The sequence below is a fragment of the Mesoplodon mirus genome, assembly GCF_964341445.2.
Source record: "Mesoplodon mirus genome assembly, chromosome: 7".
Taxonomy (NCBI): Eukaryota; Metazoa; Chordata; class Mammalia; order Artiodactyla; family Ziphiidae; genus Mesoplodon; species Mesoplodon mirus.
In genome coordinates, this window is record NC_138983.1 from 116781230 (window position 1) to 116794149 (window position 12920).

The 12920-nt window shown below is 34.6% G+C and overlaps 1 protein-coding gene across 1 annotated transcript in view; it reads left to right on the forward strand.

The window, feature by feature from the left end:
• The window catches only part of CUL5 (cullin 5), a 99987-nt gene that overhangs the window by 75241 nt on the left and 11826 nt on the right, over window positions 1-12920 (forward strand). The window contains exons 12-13 of the mRNA XM_082626594.1: window positions 10089-10221; window positions 11246-11377. Of these exons, the coding sequence (XP_082482720.1) occupies window positions 10089-10221; window positions 11246-11377 (265 nt within the window). The remainder of the gene's footprint in view (window positions 1-10088; window positions 10222-11245; window positions 11378-12920) is intronic.

Sequence of the window (12920 nt, forward strand, 5' to 3'; positions counted from 1 at the left end):
ATATATGCTTTTCTTTTGTGGATTTTCCTTTCTATGTTTTGTCTAGGAAAGCTTTGTCTACCTCTGACACTAGAACAAGAAGATAACCTTCTGTTTTCTTCTAGAAGCTTTATAATTTTTAGCTTTCATATTTACATTTAAGAGCCACCTTAAATTGATATTTGCATATAGTATAAGTAAGGGATTAAATTTCATTTTTTTCTTTTCTGTATGGATAGCAGGTGGTTTCATCACTATTTGTTGGAAATACTTCCCATTCCCCACTGGGTTGCTTTGGTGTCTTATGTGAAAAATCAAGTGACTTGGGCTTCCCTGGTGGCGCAGTGGTTGAGAGTCCGCCTGCCAATGCAGGGGACAGGGGTTCGTGCCCCGGTCCAGGAAGATCCCACATGCCGTCGAGCGGCTGGGCCTGTGAGCCATGGCCGCTGAGCCTGCGCGTCCGGAGCCTGTGCTCCGCAATGGGAGAGGCCACAACAGTGAGAGGCCCGCGTACCGCAAAAAAAAAAAAAAAAAAAAATCAAGTGTCTTAAAAATATGTATGTTTTTCTGGACCTTCTATTCTATTCCATTGAATTAAATGGGTATCCTTTGGCCGTTACAGCCATGATTAATATAGTTCTGCAGTAAATCTTTAAGTCAGCTGGTATAACTTTGTTCTTTTTTTTTCCTTGAGTGCTTTTGATATTCTGGTATTTTGCTAGTATATAAAAATATGGTTGATTTTTGTATATTGATCTTACCTCCTGTTACCTTGTTAAAGTTATTAGTTCTAGTAGTTCTTGTTTAGATTTCTTAAGATTTTCTATGTAAAATATCATGTAATCTTTGAGTAAGGCAGCTTTATTTCTTCCTTTCTCATCTTTATACCAGTTATTTCTTTTTCTGGATTGATGCACTGGCTAGGATCATAAGTACAGTGTTGAACAGAAGTAGTGAGAGTGGGCATCTTTGCCTTTTTTGGCAAGCTTAGGGGAAAAGCCTTAATATTTAGTCATTAAGTACAAAGTTAGGTGAGGGTTTTTCATAGATGCCTTTAATTGGGTTTTTTTAAATTCCTAATTTGCTGAAAGTTTGATAATGAATGGGTGCTGACTTATTAAATGCTTTTTCTGTGTTGAAATGACCAGAAGGTTTTTCTTCCTTATTCTTTTGATGTGGTGAAATACATTGATTTGGGGGAGGGGAGTGGGGAGATAGAAGAGAGATTTATTTAAAGGAATTGGCTTATGTAATTGTGGGGGCTGGCAAATCCAAAGTTTGTAGGGCAGGCTAGCAGGCTGGAAATTCTTGGACAGGAATTGATTATACACCTTTGGGCAGAATTTCTTCTCAGAAAGAAACCTGAGGGAAACCTCAGTTCTGCTTTTTAATTTTTATTTTATATTGGAGTATAGTTGATTTACAATGTTGTGTTAGTTTCAGGTGAACAGCAAAGTGATTAAGTTATACATATACATATATCCATTCTTTTTCAGACTTTTTTCCCATTTAGGTTATTACAGAATATTGAGTAGAGTTCCCTGTGCTATAGAGTGGGTCCTGTTGATTATTATTATTATTATTTTTTTTGTGTGTGTGTGGTACGCGGGCCTCTCACTGCTGTGGCCTCTCCCGTTGCGGAGCACAGGCTCCGGACGCGCAGGCTCAGCTGCCATGGCTCACGGGCCCAGCCGCTCCGCGGCATGTGGGATCTTCCCGGACCGGGGCACGAACCCGTGTCCCCTGCATCGGCAGGCGGACTCTCAACCACTGCGCCACCAGGGAAGCCCGATTATTTTTTTATATGTGGTAGTGTGTATATGTTAATCCCAAACACCTGATTTATTCCCCTCCCACACACATTTCCCCTTTCATAACCATAAGTTTGTTTTTGAAGTCTGTGAGTCTCTTTGTTTTGTAAATAAGTTTGATTAATTTTTTTTAGATTTCACATATAAGTGATATCATATAATATTTGTCTGACTTACTTCACTTAATATGATAATTTCTAGGTCCATCCATGTTGCTGCAAATGACATTATTTCATTCTTTTTTATGGTTGAGTAATATTCCATTGTATATATGTACCACCTCTTCTTTATCCATTCCTCTTTTGATGGACATTTAGGTTTCTTCCATGTCCTGGCTACTGTAAATAGTGCTGCAGTGAACATTGGGGTGCATGTTTCTTTTCAAATTATGGTTTTCTCTGGACATGTGCCCAGGAGTGGGATTGCTGAGTCATGTGGTAGCTCTATTTTTAGTTTTTCAAGGCATCTCCATACTGTTCTCCATAGTGGTTGTATCAATTTACATTCCCAGCAACAGTTCAAGAGGGTTCCCTTTTCTCCACACCCTCTCCAGTATTTATTGTTTGTAGACTTTTGGATGATGGCCATTCTGACTGGTGTATTGTATTTTTGTATTTGTATTTTGTATTTTTGTATGTAGACTTTTGGATGGTGGCCATTCTAACTGGTGACATTGTATTTTTGATTTGCATTTCTCTAATAATTAGCAACGTTGAGCATTTTTTCATGTGTTTTTTGGCCATCTGTATGTCGTTTTTGGAGAAATGTCTGTTTAGATCTTCTGCCCATTTTTTGATTGGGTTGTTTGTTTTTTTTGATATTGAGCTTCATGAGCTGTTTGTATAATTTAGAGATTAATCCCTTGTCAAGTCACTTCATTTGCAAATATTTTCTCCCATTCTGTGGATTGTCTTTTCATTTTGTTTATGATTTCCTTTGCTATGCAAAAGTTTTGATGTTTAATTAGGTCCCATTTGTTTATTTTTGTTTTTATTTTCATTATTCTAGAAGGTAGATCCAAAAAAGATATTGCTGCAATTTATGTCAAACAGTGTTCTGCCTATGTTTTCCTCTAAGAGTTTTATAGTGTCCAGTCTTACATTTAGGTCTTTAATCCATTTTGAGTTTGTTTTTGTGTATGGTGTTAGAGAGTGTTCTAATTTCATTTTTTACATGTAGCTGTCCAGTTTTCCCAGCACCATTTATTGAAGAGACTGTCTTTCCTCCATTGTATATTCTTGCCTCCTTTGTTATAGATTAATTGACCATAGGTGCATGGGTTTATTTCTGGGCTTTCTGTCCTTCTCCATGGATCTATATTTCTGTTTTCGTGCCAGTACCAGACTGTTTTGTTGACTGTAGCTTTGTAATATAGTCTGAAGTCAGGGATCCTGATTCCTTCAGTTCCATTTTTCTTCTTCAGGATACATTGATTTTTTTAAGAAAACATTTAACCAAGGTTGAATTCTTGGGATAAATTCTACTTGGTCGTGTTGTATTATTCTTTTTATGTATTCCTGGATTTAATTTGCCAGTATTTTGTTAAATTTTTTTGGTCTATATTTGTGGATTTACCACTTTCTTTCTGGCCTTTGTGCCTTGTACAATTTTCATTTTTTTGATATTTGTCCTTTTCAACCAGAAAAGGGTTTCAGGATTATGCTGGCCTCAAAAAGTATTGAGAGTTATTCCCTCCTTTTGTATGTTTTAAAAGAATTAGTTTAATTGACATTACTTCTTCCTTAAATGTTTGGTAGAATCCATTAGTAAAACCATTTGGGTCGGGAGTTTTCTCTGTGGGCAGGTACTGATCACAAGTTCGATTTCTTTAATAGACACAGGCTTTTCAAAATTTTAAATTTAATCTAGTTGTAGTTTTGGTCAAGTGGTGCTTTACGAGGAATCTTTTCTTCTCAGTTGTTGAAATAACGTACATATAGTTGTAAGTTTATTATCCTTTTCTCTTTGGAAATACATTAAAACATTTTTTTCTGGAACCATTTGAGAGTAAGTTGCTCATTATTCCGAGTACACTAGTGTATATTTTCTACAAATATAATCACAATACAACTATCAAAGTCTGAAAATTGTCTTTGATGCATAATAACCATCTACTCCTCAGATCCCTTTAAATTTATTGACCATGTTGTATTTTTTTTTATAGCAGAAGGATCCATTGCAGAATCATGTGTTGCATTTAGTTCTTATATTCCTTTTTCTTTGGTGTGGAACTATCTCTCTTTTGACTCTCATTACCTTGACATTTTGAAGATTACAGTCCAATTATTTTGTAGGATGTCCCTTAGTGTGAGTTAATCTGATGTTTTCTATGATTAGATTCAGGTTTGCATCTTTGGCAGAAGTGAAAGTTTATTATTCTCATTGAATCTTTTTTTTGGCCACGCCACATGGCTTGCTGGATCCTAGTTCTCTGACCAGGGATTGAACCTGGGCCCGTAGCAGTGAAAGCATGGAGTCATAACCCCTGGACCACCAAGGGCTTCTCTCATTTCATCTTATCTGAGGGAGGGTGCATGATTTTTATTTATCCCAGTACTGATTTAGTTTAGTTTGATTACCTGATTAAGTTGGTGTATGCCAGACTTCACTCATTCTTTTTCTTTTTGTAATTAAATATTTTTTGACAGGTACTTTAAAACTATGTAAAGATCCCATCATTGCTCATTAAATTTTCAATTTGTACATTGATTTATCATCTCAGTATGAACTCATAGTTTACTATTTTTATTCAATGGGTTATAATTTACTTTTTTTTTCTGGTGGGGGTGGTGGGTTGCTGTGCTGGATGGATTACAGGATCTCAGTTCCCTGACCAGGGATCGAACCCGGACCACAGCAGTGAAAGCACCAAATCCTAACCACTAGACCACCAGGGAATTCCCATAATTTACTTTTATTCTTTGTTTTGATTTTTAGATTATCCTAGATTTCACTAATGGGAGCTGGTTTCTGGGTTCTTTTAACAGTAAATTCTTATTTCTTTTTGGGATGTGAAGATTTCCAGATTCATTTTGTACTTTCCCTTGCCTAGCCTCAGGGTTAGCCATTTTTTCACAAAGCTCTAGTTGCTTTTAGTGGACGTTGGTATTTAGTGGACAAAATCTGGTGCTAGGTGTATTCATTGCTATTGTGTCACTGCTCCTAGAGCCTCTCAGTGGACAAGCTAAAGGTACACATACGCATTTACAACTACAATACCTGGCCTTGTTTCTTTGTGGATGCATTCCTCACCCTGCTGAGGCTCTGACTCCCCAGACTGGGCCACCCCCTACATGAATGCCTTCCTCATCCAACTGGAGCCTTAATGCCTCCCGTTGTGCCTTCTCCTTGCATGGACACCCTCCTTACCTATTTGGTCTCTTCTCTCATACTCCATACATGGCCACTCCTTCATGTCAACACACCCCTTACCTGTTTGGTCTTTGATGCCTGGATGCTAGGCCTTTCTAGTGGCTGTGACACCCCATGCAAAGCTGCAACCCTGCAAGGATGACTCTTTTACTCTGCTTGGGCTTTCATGTCCTTGGTTAAGTTTATTTCTAGGTATGTTTTTCTTTTGGATGTTATTATAAATGAAATTGTTTATATAATTTCCTTTTGGATTGTTCATTGCTGGCGTATGAAAACACAACTGATTCTTGTGTGTTGATTTGTACCCTGCAACTTTGCTAATAAATTCAGTCATTGGCTCTAGTAGCTTTTCTGTGGATTCTTTAATACTTTGTATATAGAAGGTCATGACATCTGTGAATAGAGATACTTTTACTTTCTTCTTTCCAATTTGGATGTCTTTATTTTTCTTGCCTAATTGCTCTAACTAGAACTTCTAGCTCTAGATAGAACTTCTAGCATAGTGATGAACATTAGTGGTGAATGTTGACATCCTTGTCTTATTCCTGATTAGTATGTTAGCTGGAGTTTTTTTCATAACTTTGTTATTCTTAATAGCAGCATGATGTTATGTGTGGTACATATAGCATAGTTTATTTAATTGATCCTTTATTTCTAGTAAGTATTTTCTGATACTTTGCTATTACTAATAATAGTGCTCCAGTGAATAATATTGTACATTTGCCATTTTATATCTGTTTCTACAGTCTAAATTCCCAGAAGTGGGGATTACTTTCTCTTTATTTTTTTTATTCTAAGGTGACCAGGTCCTGTCTGTCTTTAGCTCCAGATTAAGTAGAAAATTTCTGTGGAATAAAATGAGTATTATTAGATGATTCAGGCAGCAGAACATGAGTGTTGTGGCTATTGGAGGTGGTAGAGGTAATGTTCTAGAAGAATAAAGCTGCTAGTATCACCCAGGTTATTTGGGAGACTCACTCCTGAGGAGGAATATAGTAGTTCTTGGTGAGCCAGTGCTTCCACTGAGAACAATCAGGAAAATCAGGTAAATTTAGGAAATAGTCATTTTAATTTTATTAAAGAGCTACAGAAGCAACTAGAACAAAATATTTGGAAGTTATAGAAATGAGAGAGAACCTTTCAGAAGTTAGCTGATGCTTTGTAGCTGTGTTTCCCTGAAAAAAAGTAACTGAGAATCTAGGTTTTGCTCAGGCTGAGCAGTACTGCTGGGGGACAGTAGAGCTTTTGGTGGTCACACAGTACTGGAATGACAAAACTCACTAGGCTCTCAAGAGGAAGCCCAGGAGGGACATTCCTTAGATTCAGTGGGTAACCAGAGGTAGACTGATTCTTACCAAAACTACAACCCATCCTTGAACCAAAATAGTTTGATTGGATTAAAGTGATCAACCTCTGCCATAGCAGAACAAAGGGTGAACACACATTCTTAACGGAAGATAAACATTGTCTGGTGCCTCTGTGATTCTTTTTTTTTTTTCAATTGAAGTACAGTTAATTTACAATGTTGTGTTAATTTCAGGTGTACAGCAAAGTGATTAAGTTATACATGTATATTTTTTTCAGATTCTTTTTTCCTGTAGGTTATTACAAAATACTGAGTTTCGTTCCCTGTGCTCTACAGTAGGTCCTTGTTGGTGATCTGTTTTGTATATAATAACGTGTATATGTTAATCCCAAACTCCTAATTTATCCCTCTTCCCCTGCATGATTCTTTTATATGCAGTGCATAGTATTCAGTACGTTACTAGTCCTGTGATGGCCGAGAAATTTATGGTCAACTAAGAGAAAAATAATTTCAGAAGCAGACTCTCAGGTGATCCCACTATTGGAGTTAGCAGATAAGGACTTTAAAATAATTAAGATTAATAGCTTAACCACAGTGATATATCACTCACGCCCACTAGGATGGCTAAAATTAAAAAGACATTAACAAGTGTTGGTGAAGATGCAGAGAGAGATTGGGATCATTATAGTTGGTACATAGCTACTGTGGTAACAGTTTTGTAGTTCCTCAAGAAGTTAAACATGAAGTTAACATGTGACCCAGCTTCACTCCTGGGTATATACCCAAAAGAAATGAAAACATATATCTACTCAAAAACTTGTACATAAATGTTCATAGCAGCATATTATTCTTAATAGCCAAAAAATGGAAACAACCCAAATGTCCATTATCTGATGATGGATAAACAAAATGCAGTATATCTATGCAATGGAATTTTATTTAGTCATAAAAGGAAAGAAATTCTGATACATGCTACAGCATGAGTGAAACTTTGAGATGTGAAATAAGCCAGACACAAAAGGACAAATTTTTTATGATTACACTTATATGAAGTATCTAGGATAAGCAAATTTATTGATACAGAAAAGTAGAATAGACGTTACCAGGAACTGGGGATAGGAGGGAATGGAAGGTTATTGTTTAATGAGTATGGGGATAATGAAAAAGTTCTGGACATAGATAGTGATGATATTTGCAGAACATTGTGAATGTACTTAAGGCCACTGAATTGTACACTTAAAATGGCTAATATGATAAATCTTTTGACCATGATTAAAGGGTAAGTTTTTTTTAAGGAATGAATGGATATGTGCTATGATCCGGATGAATCATAAAAACATTATGCTAAGTAAGAGATACCAGTCACAAAAGGTCACATATTGTATGCTTCCATTTATATGAGATATCCAGAATAAGGAAATCCATAGAAACAGAAAGTAGATTAGTTATAACTAGGGACTGGGAGGGAAGGATAGCTGGAAAATGAGATTTGACTACTAATGAGTATGGGGTTTGTTTTGGGGGTAATGAAAATGTTTAAAATTTTATTTTGATGATAGTTGTACAACCTTGTGAATATACTTTAAAGAAACATTGAATTGCACACTTCAAATGGATAAATTGGTGTGTGGATTATATCTCAGTAATCTTAAATAGATCATGAATAATAATGAGTAAGTAATATATATTAATAGACAAATTGGTGGAAATTTTTACCTGAGAAAAGGTAAAATATCTATAGCGATAAGTAATTGGAATCATAGAGAAAAGAAAAGGAGGCATGAGCTATTGACCAAAATTTTTCCAAATTGCCAAAAGATGCCAATTTCTGTATTCAAGCAACTCTTTGAATCTCAAGCATGATAACTACAAATTAAACCATTCCTAGGTACATCATAGTAAAACAGCTAAAAACTGGCAAAAAACAAAACAAAACACAAAAAGGCAGAGATCGGGGGAATGATACAATACCAAAGAAACAACAATAAAAGACTGAAAACTGTCTTCTCAACCTGTTGAATTGGAGGAAGGGAGATAGACCACTGCAGTTATTACAGCAGTTCATACAGAAGGTAGGCATTGGCAATGGGAATAGATTGGAGGAGATGGATAGATTCTTATGAAGTAAGTTAGTGGTCTTTAGACTTGCTATATCTACCTCGAGAGATACAGAAAGAATTCCCAAGAGTATGCCAGTGTAGATACTTTTAAGGAAATCACTTTCTAAATCCTCAACTTCCACATCTACTTTTTTCTGAAATTGAGCCCTCTGGTGGAAGTATTGCAGTTTCTCCTTTCCCTTTTCCTTTCCAGAATTACTCTTCCCTATTTTGTAAAGAAAGGCATATCTCTCTTCATTCTTACTATGGTATGTGCCTTGAATTGTAAAATGCCTCCAAGTTGTGTAGGAAAGGAATATTTTGAAATACTGGTATTGTACAGAAAATGAATTTCTAATGACTAGATGTTATATCCTTTTGCAAAATGGTTTCTAATTATTTGCTTTTAACACAATTGATGGCTAATTTGATCCATTATTAAAAAATACCTTTTTTTGTTAGATCAGTATATGTTTTTTTAGCAAATAACTCAGGAGGTGCTCAATGAATTGAGTAACATTATAAGAAAAACTTCTTCTAGTCCTATCTATTAACTTAATGTGAATAAGATTTTTTAGGGAAAAGACATAAATTTATAAATACAAAAGGTAGAAGTAAAATTGATGATTTCCTGCATTCATAATTGGGAGGGGAAAAAAGTTTCACCCACTTCATAGACAAAATTTTGCATATGCATATGTTTTATACACACATACAATATAATTATGTTGTTTTGTTAAGTCGTGTACTTATAATAATTTGGACAACTCATTTCTGATAACAGTTGAATTTTATCTATACATAAGAAGTTTTAAAATGTTGAATTTAAATTTATTTACATATATAGTTTAGAGAAGTAGGATAAAGAATAAATGAAAGACTTTCAAACATAAAATACGATACACTTGTTTAAAGTTTTGTTAGGAAAGTGAAATAGAGATGTAAGTTCATTGGTTAAGGAAAGTTTGTTTGCAGTTGTTTTTAATGAAGGATGATATATATCATATCACTGTGAAATTTAGGTTACATTGGATATGTCTCAAAGAGTGAGGTAACAGTTTTAACATATATTGATTGATTGATGTTCTGAATCAGATCGTGAAAAACAGGGGAGAATGCTACTTGTGTGACATCTTGCAAATAATTCGAACACTGAGTGCTTTAAAAAAAAGTTTTAAATGTTAACTTATAAATGTGCAAGGATTTACACAGTTTTTCAAAACTATTTTAGAAGCATCTTAATAAAATCTTTTAAAGATCATTGGCAAAGCTGCCACTAGAGTGAGGCAAGGTGGCACATAGGTTACAAAGTACAAGAAGGTGTCACTCTCAGTGTTCTCCACGTGCACTTATGGGAACCTAAGAGTGAGTGCCTCCTTAAACTATGCACCCTAGATGTAGACTTGCTTACCCTAGTCCAAGTGGATCTATACAACGTAAGAAATCTGTGAAAACTTGGCTTTAGAAAAAGTATTTGTAGATTCAGTCATTTTCATCAACTGCTTTTAATTTGTTTTTTAGGGTGGGATTAAAAACTCAGCCTGAATCAAAATGCCCTGAGCTGCTTGCCAATTACTGTGACATGTTGCTAAGAAAAACGCCATTAAGCAAAAAACTAACCTCTGAAGAGATTGAAGCAAAGCTTAAAGAAGTGGTACATAAAATTTTTTAACTTGAAATTTTAAAATTATCTTTGAATTTGTGTTTTGCTTATAAGGCTTTCTGTGATAGCCTCAGTTTTTTTTTTAACGTATATCTCTAAGCAACTAATATTATGAAATTTTACGAGTGCAAGATCTGTATAGAGCAGTTATTTTTCTTACTGAAATTTTTTATTCTGTAGCTGCCAGAAAGGGAAATGGTATTTAATTCTGCCCCTTTCTTGATTATTTTTAAAAGTCAGTTAAATTCTAGCTTGTATTAAAGGACAAAAAATGGGAAAATGGAGCTAGCTGGTGGTATTTAGAATAATATTTGAGAGACCGGGAGTTTTTCACTTCTCTCTTTTTGTGAGAGCCCAAAATAGATAGCCAGGGATAAATGAGTGTAGATAAAAAGTTAGTTGCTTTCATATTTATTTGTCTCTGCTTGTTATTGTAATATGATATAAGCCAAGGACATCACATCAAAGAGGAAAAAATTAGTAAGTAAAGATATAGAGAAAGTATAGACAAAGAGGGTTAGAGGGGAGAATTCCATGGCAGTCCAGTGGTTAAGACTGCTTTCACTGCTGGGCCAAGGTTCAATCCCTGGTCGGGGAACTAAGATCCCATAAGCTGCATGGCGCAGCCAGCAAAGCGGGGGGGTGGGGTAGGGGGTGGTTAGAGAGAAGATTAGTGTCAGAATAAAGTGAAGAAGAAATGTAGAAGAAAAAAATGGGGAAGAACCATTGATTTTCATGTAAAGTTTTATCACATTTTATATAAAATCTCAAAAATTAATGTTTCTAAGAACTAAAAGGTTATTTGGTTACAGTCTCAAATTTGCTAACTCCTAAAGTATTAAAGTATTGTATTTCAGGACTGGTTATTTTTCAGAGATGGGCAACTTAGTAAGCCTCTGTCTGTATTTGCTTATATAAATTTCTGAATTTTGACAATTGGGGATGTAGAAAGGTCTAAATGGGAGGGATGGCTAAGAGTATATGTAAATTGAAAATAACTTTTTTTTCTGTACAGCTCTTGGTACTTAAATATGTACAAAACAAAGACGTTTTTATGAGATATCACAAAGCTCATTTGACACGACGTCTTATATTAGACATCTCTGCTGATAGTGAAATTGAAGAGAATATGGTAGAGTGGCTAAGAGTAAGTAAAATTTTTAAAAATATTTGGTTTTCTTAAAATAGCACATGGTTCATATGTGTGCTAAAGTAATGCATTTTGTTGATATTGTTAATATTGAAGAAATATGGAACGTTTTAGAAGAATATAGAATCAATTATATAAAATAAAGTATGTTTTCTTAATAAAGACTTCTGGTGAAGCATCTTTGCTCTTGCTTTGCTTCAAACCGTTTCATTTTTAAGATGTTTTTAGTACTAAATATTTAGCCATAGAGATGTTTGTAAATAAATACATCTATTAAGGAAAAAGAACCAATAGGTAAAAGGTGATGGCTTATTTAGGTTAATCAATGCTAATTATGGCTAAATTCCCATGTTAAAATATTTTACGTCTGTTCCTTTCAGTCCATTTTAATGGAATTTGAGTTATATTAGTATAACATAAATGAATGTCTTTCATTTATATATATGGTGTTATATATAATATTGCATTAATATATGATAATAAAACATCTATTATAATATATATAATTATATGTATCTTATTTTTTTTTTCATTTATATGTGTATTTCAAATTAAAGATTTGCAGATAGCCCTGTTTTGCCTGGTAGTGTGGGATAGTAAAAATTACTGTTCAGGTGCTCTTAATATTAAAAATCACTGGGAAAAATTACTGCTCTGTGACTTAAGTTTTTGTCAAAATATTAAAAACCTCTTATTATCTAAGTATATAGGAGAAAGAAAAAATTAGTAAAATTAATATGTATTTAGTACACTGTAATTTAAAACAAACTTTCAGACTTAAAGGGTTGTATTTCTTTGAAAAAACTGCTATTGCAATTCACATGTCTGATATTGTATCTAGAATATATAAAGAACTCTTACAACTCAACAATAAAGACAACTCAGTTAAAAATGGGCAAAGAATTAGAATAGACATTTCTTCACAAAAGATATATAAATGTCCAGTAAGTGTATGCAAAGATGCTCAACATCATTAGTTATTAGGGAAATGCAAATTAAAACCACTGGGATGGCTGAAAATTCAGACAATAACATATGTTGGTGAGGAAGAGGAGAAATTGGAACCCTCATGCATTGCTGGTAGGAACATAAAATGGTGCAGCCACTTTGGAAAACTGACGGTTCCTCAAAAAGTTAAACATAGAGTTGACCCGGCAATTCTACTCCTAGGTAATTCCACTCAAGAGAAGTGAGAACATAATGAGCACACAAAAAATTGTACCTGAATGTTCACAGCAGCATTATTCATAATAGCTGAATAGTGAAAATAACCCAGAAGGTCAGCTGATAAATAGATAAAATATGGTTTATTCATATAATGGAATATTTTTGGTAATAAAAATAAATGAAGTGCTGATGTATGCAACAATATAGATGTACTTTGAAAATATTATGCTAATAAGCAAAGAAGCCAGTTAGACCACATACTATATGATTCCCTAATACAAAGTGTCCACAGTAGCCAAATCTGTAGAGACAAAAAATAAATTAATGGTTTTCAGGAATGGAGGAGTGGGGGAACATGGGGAGTGACTGCTAG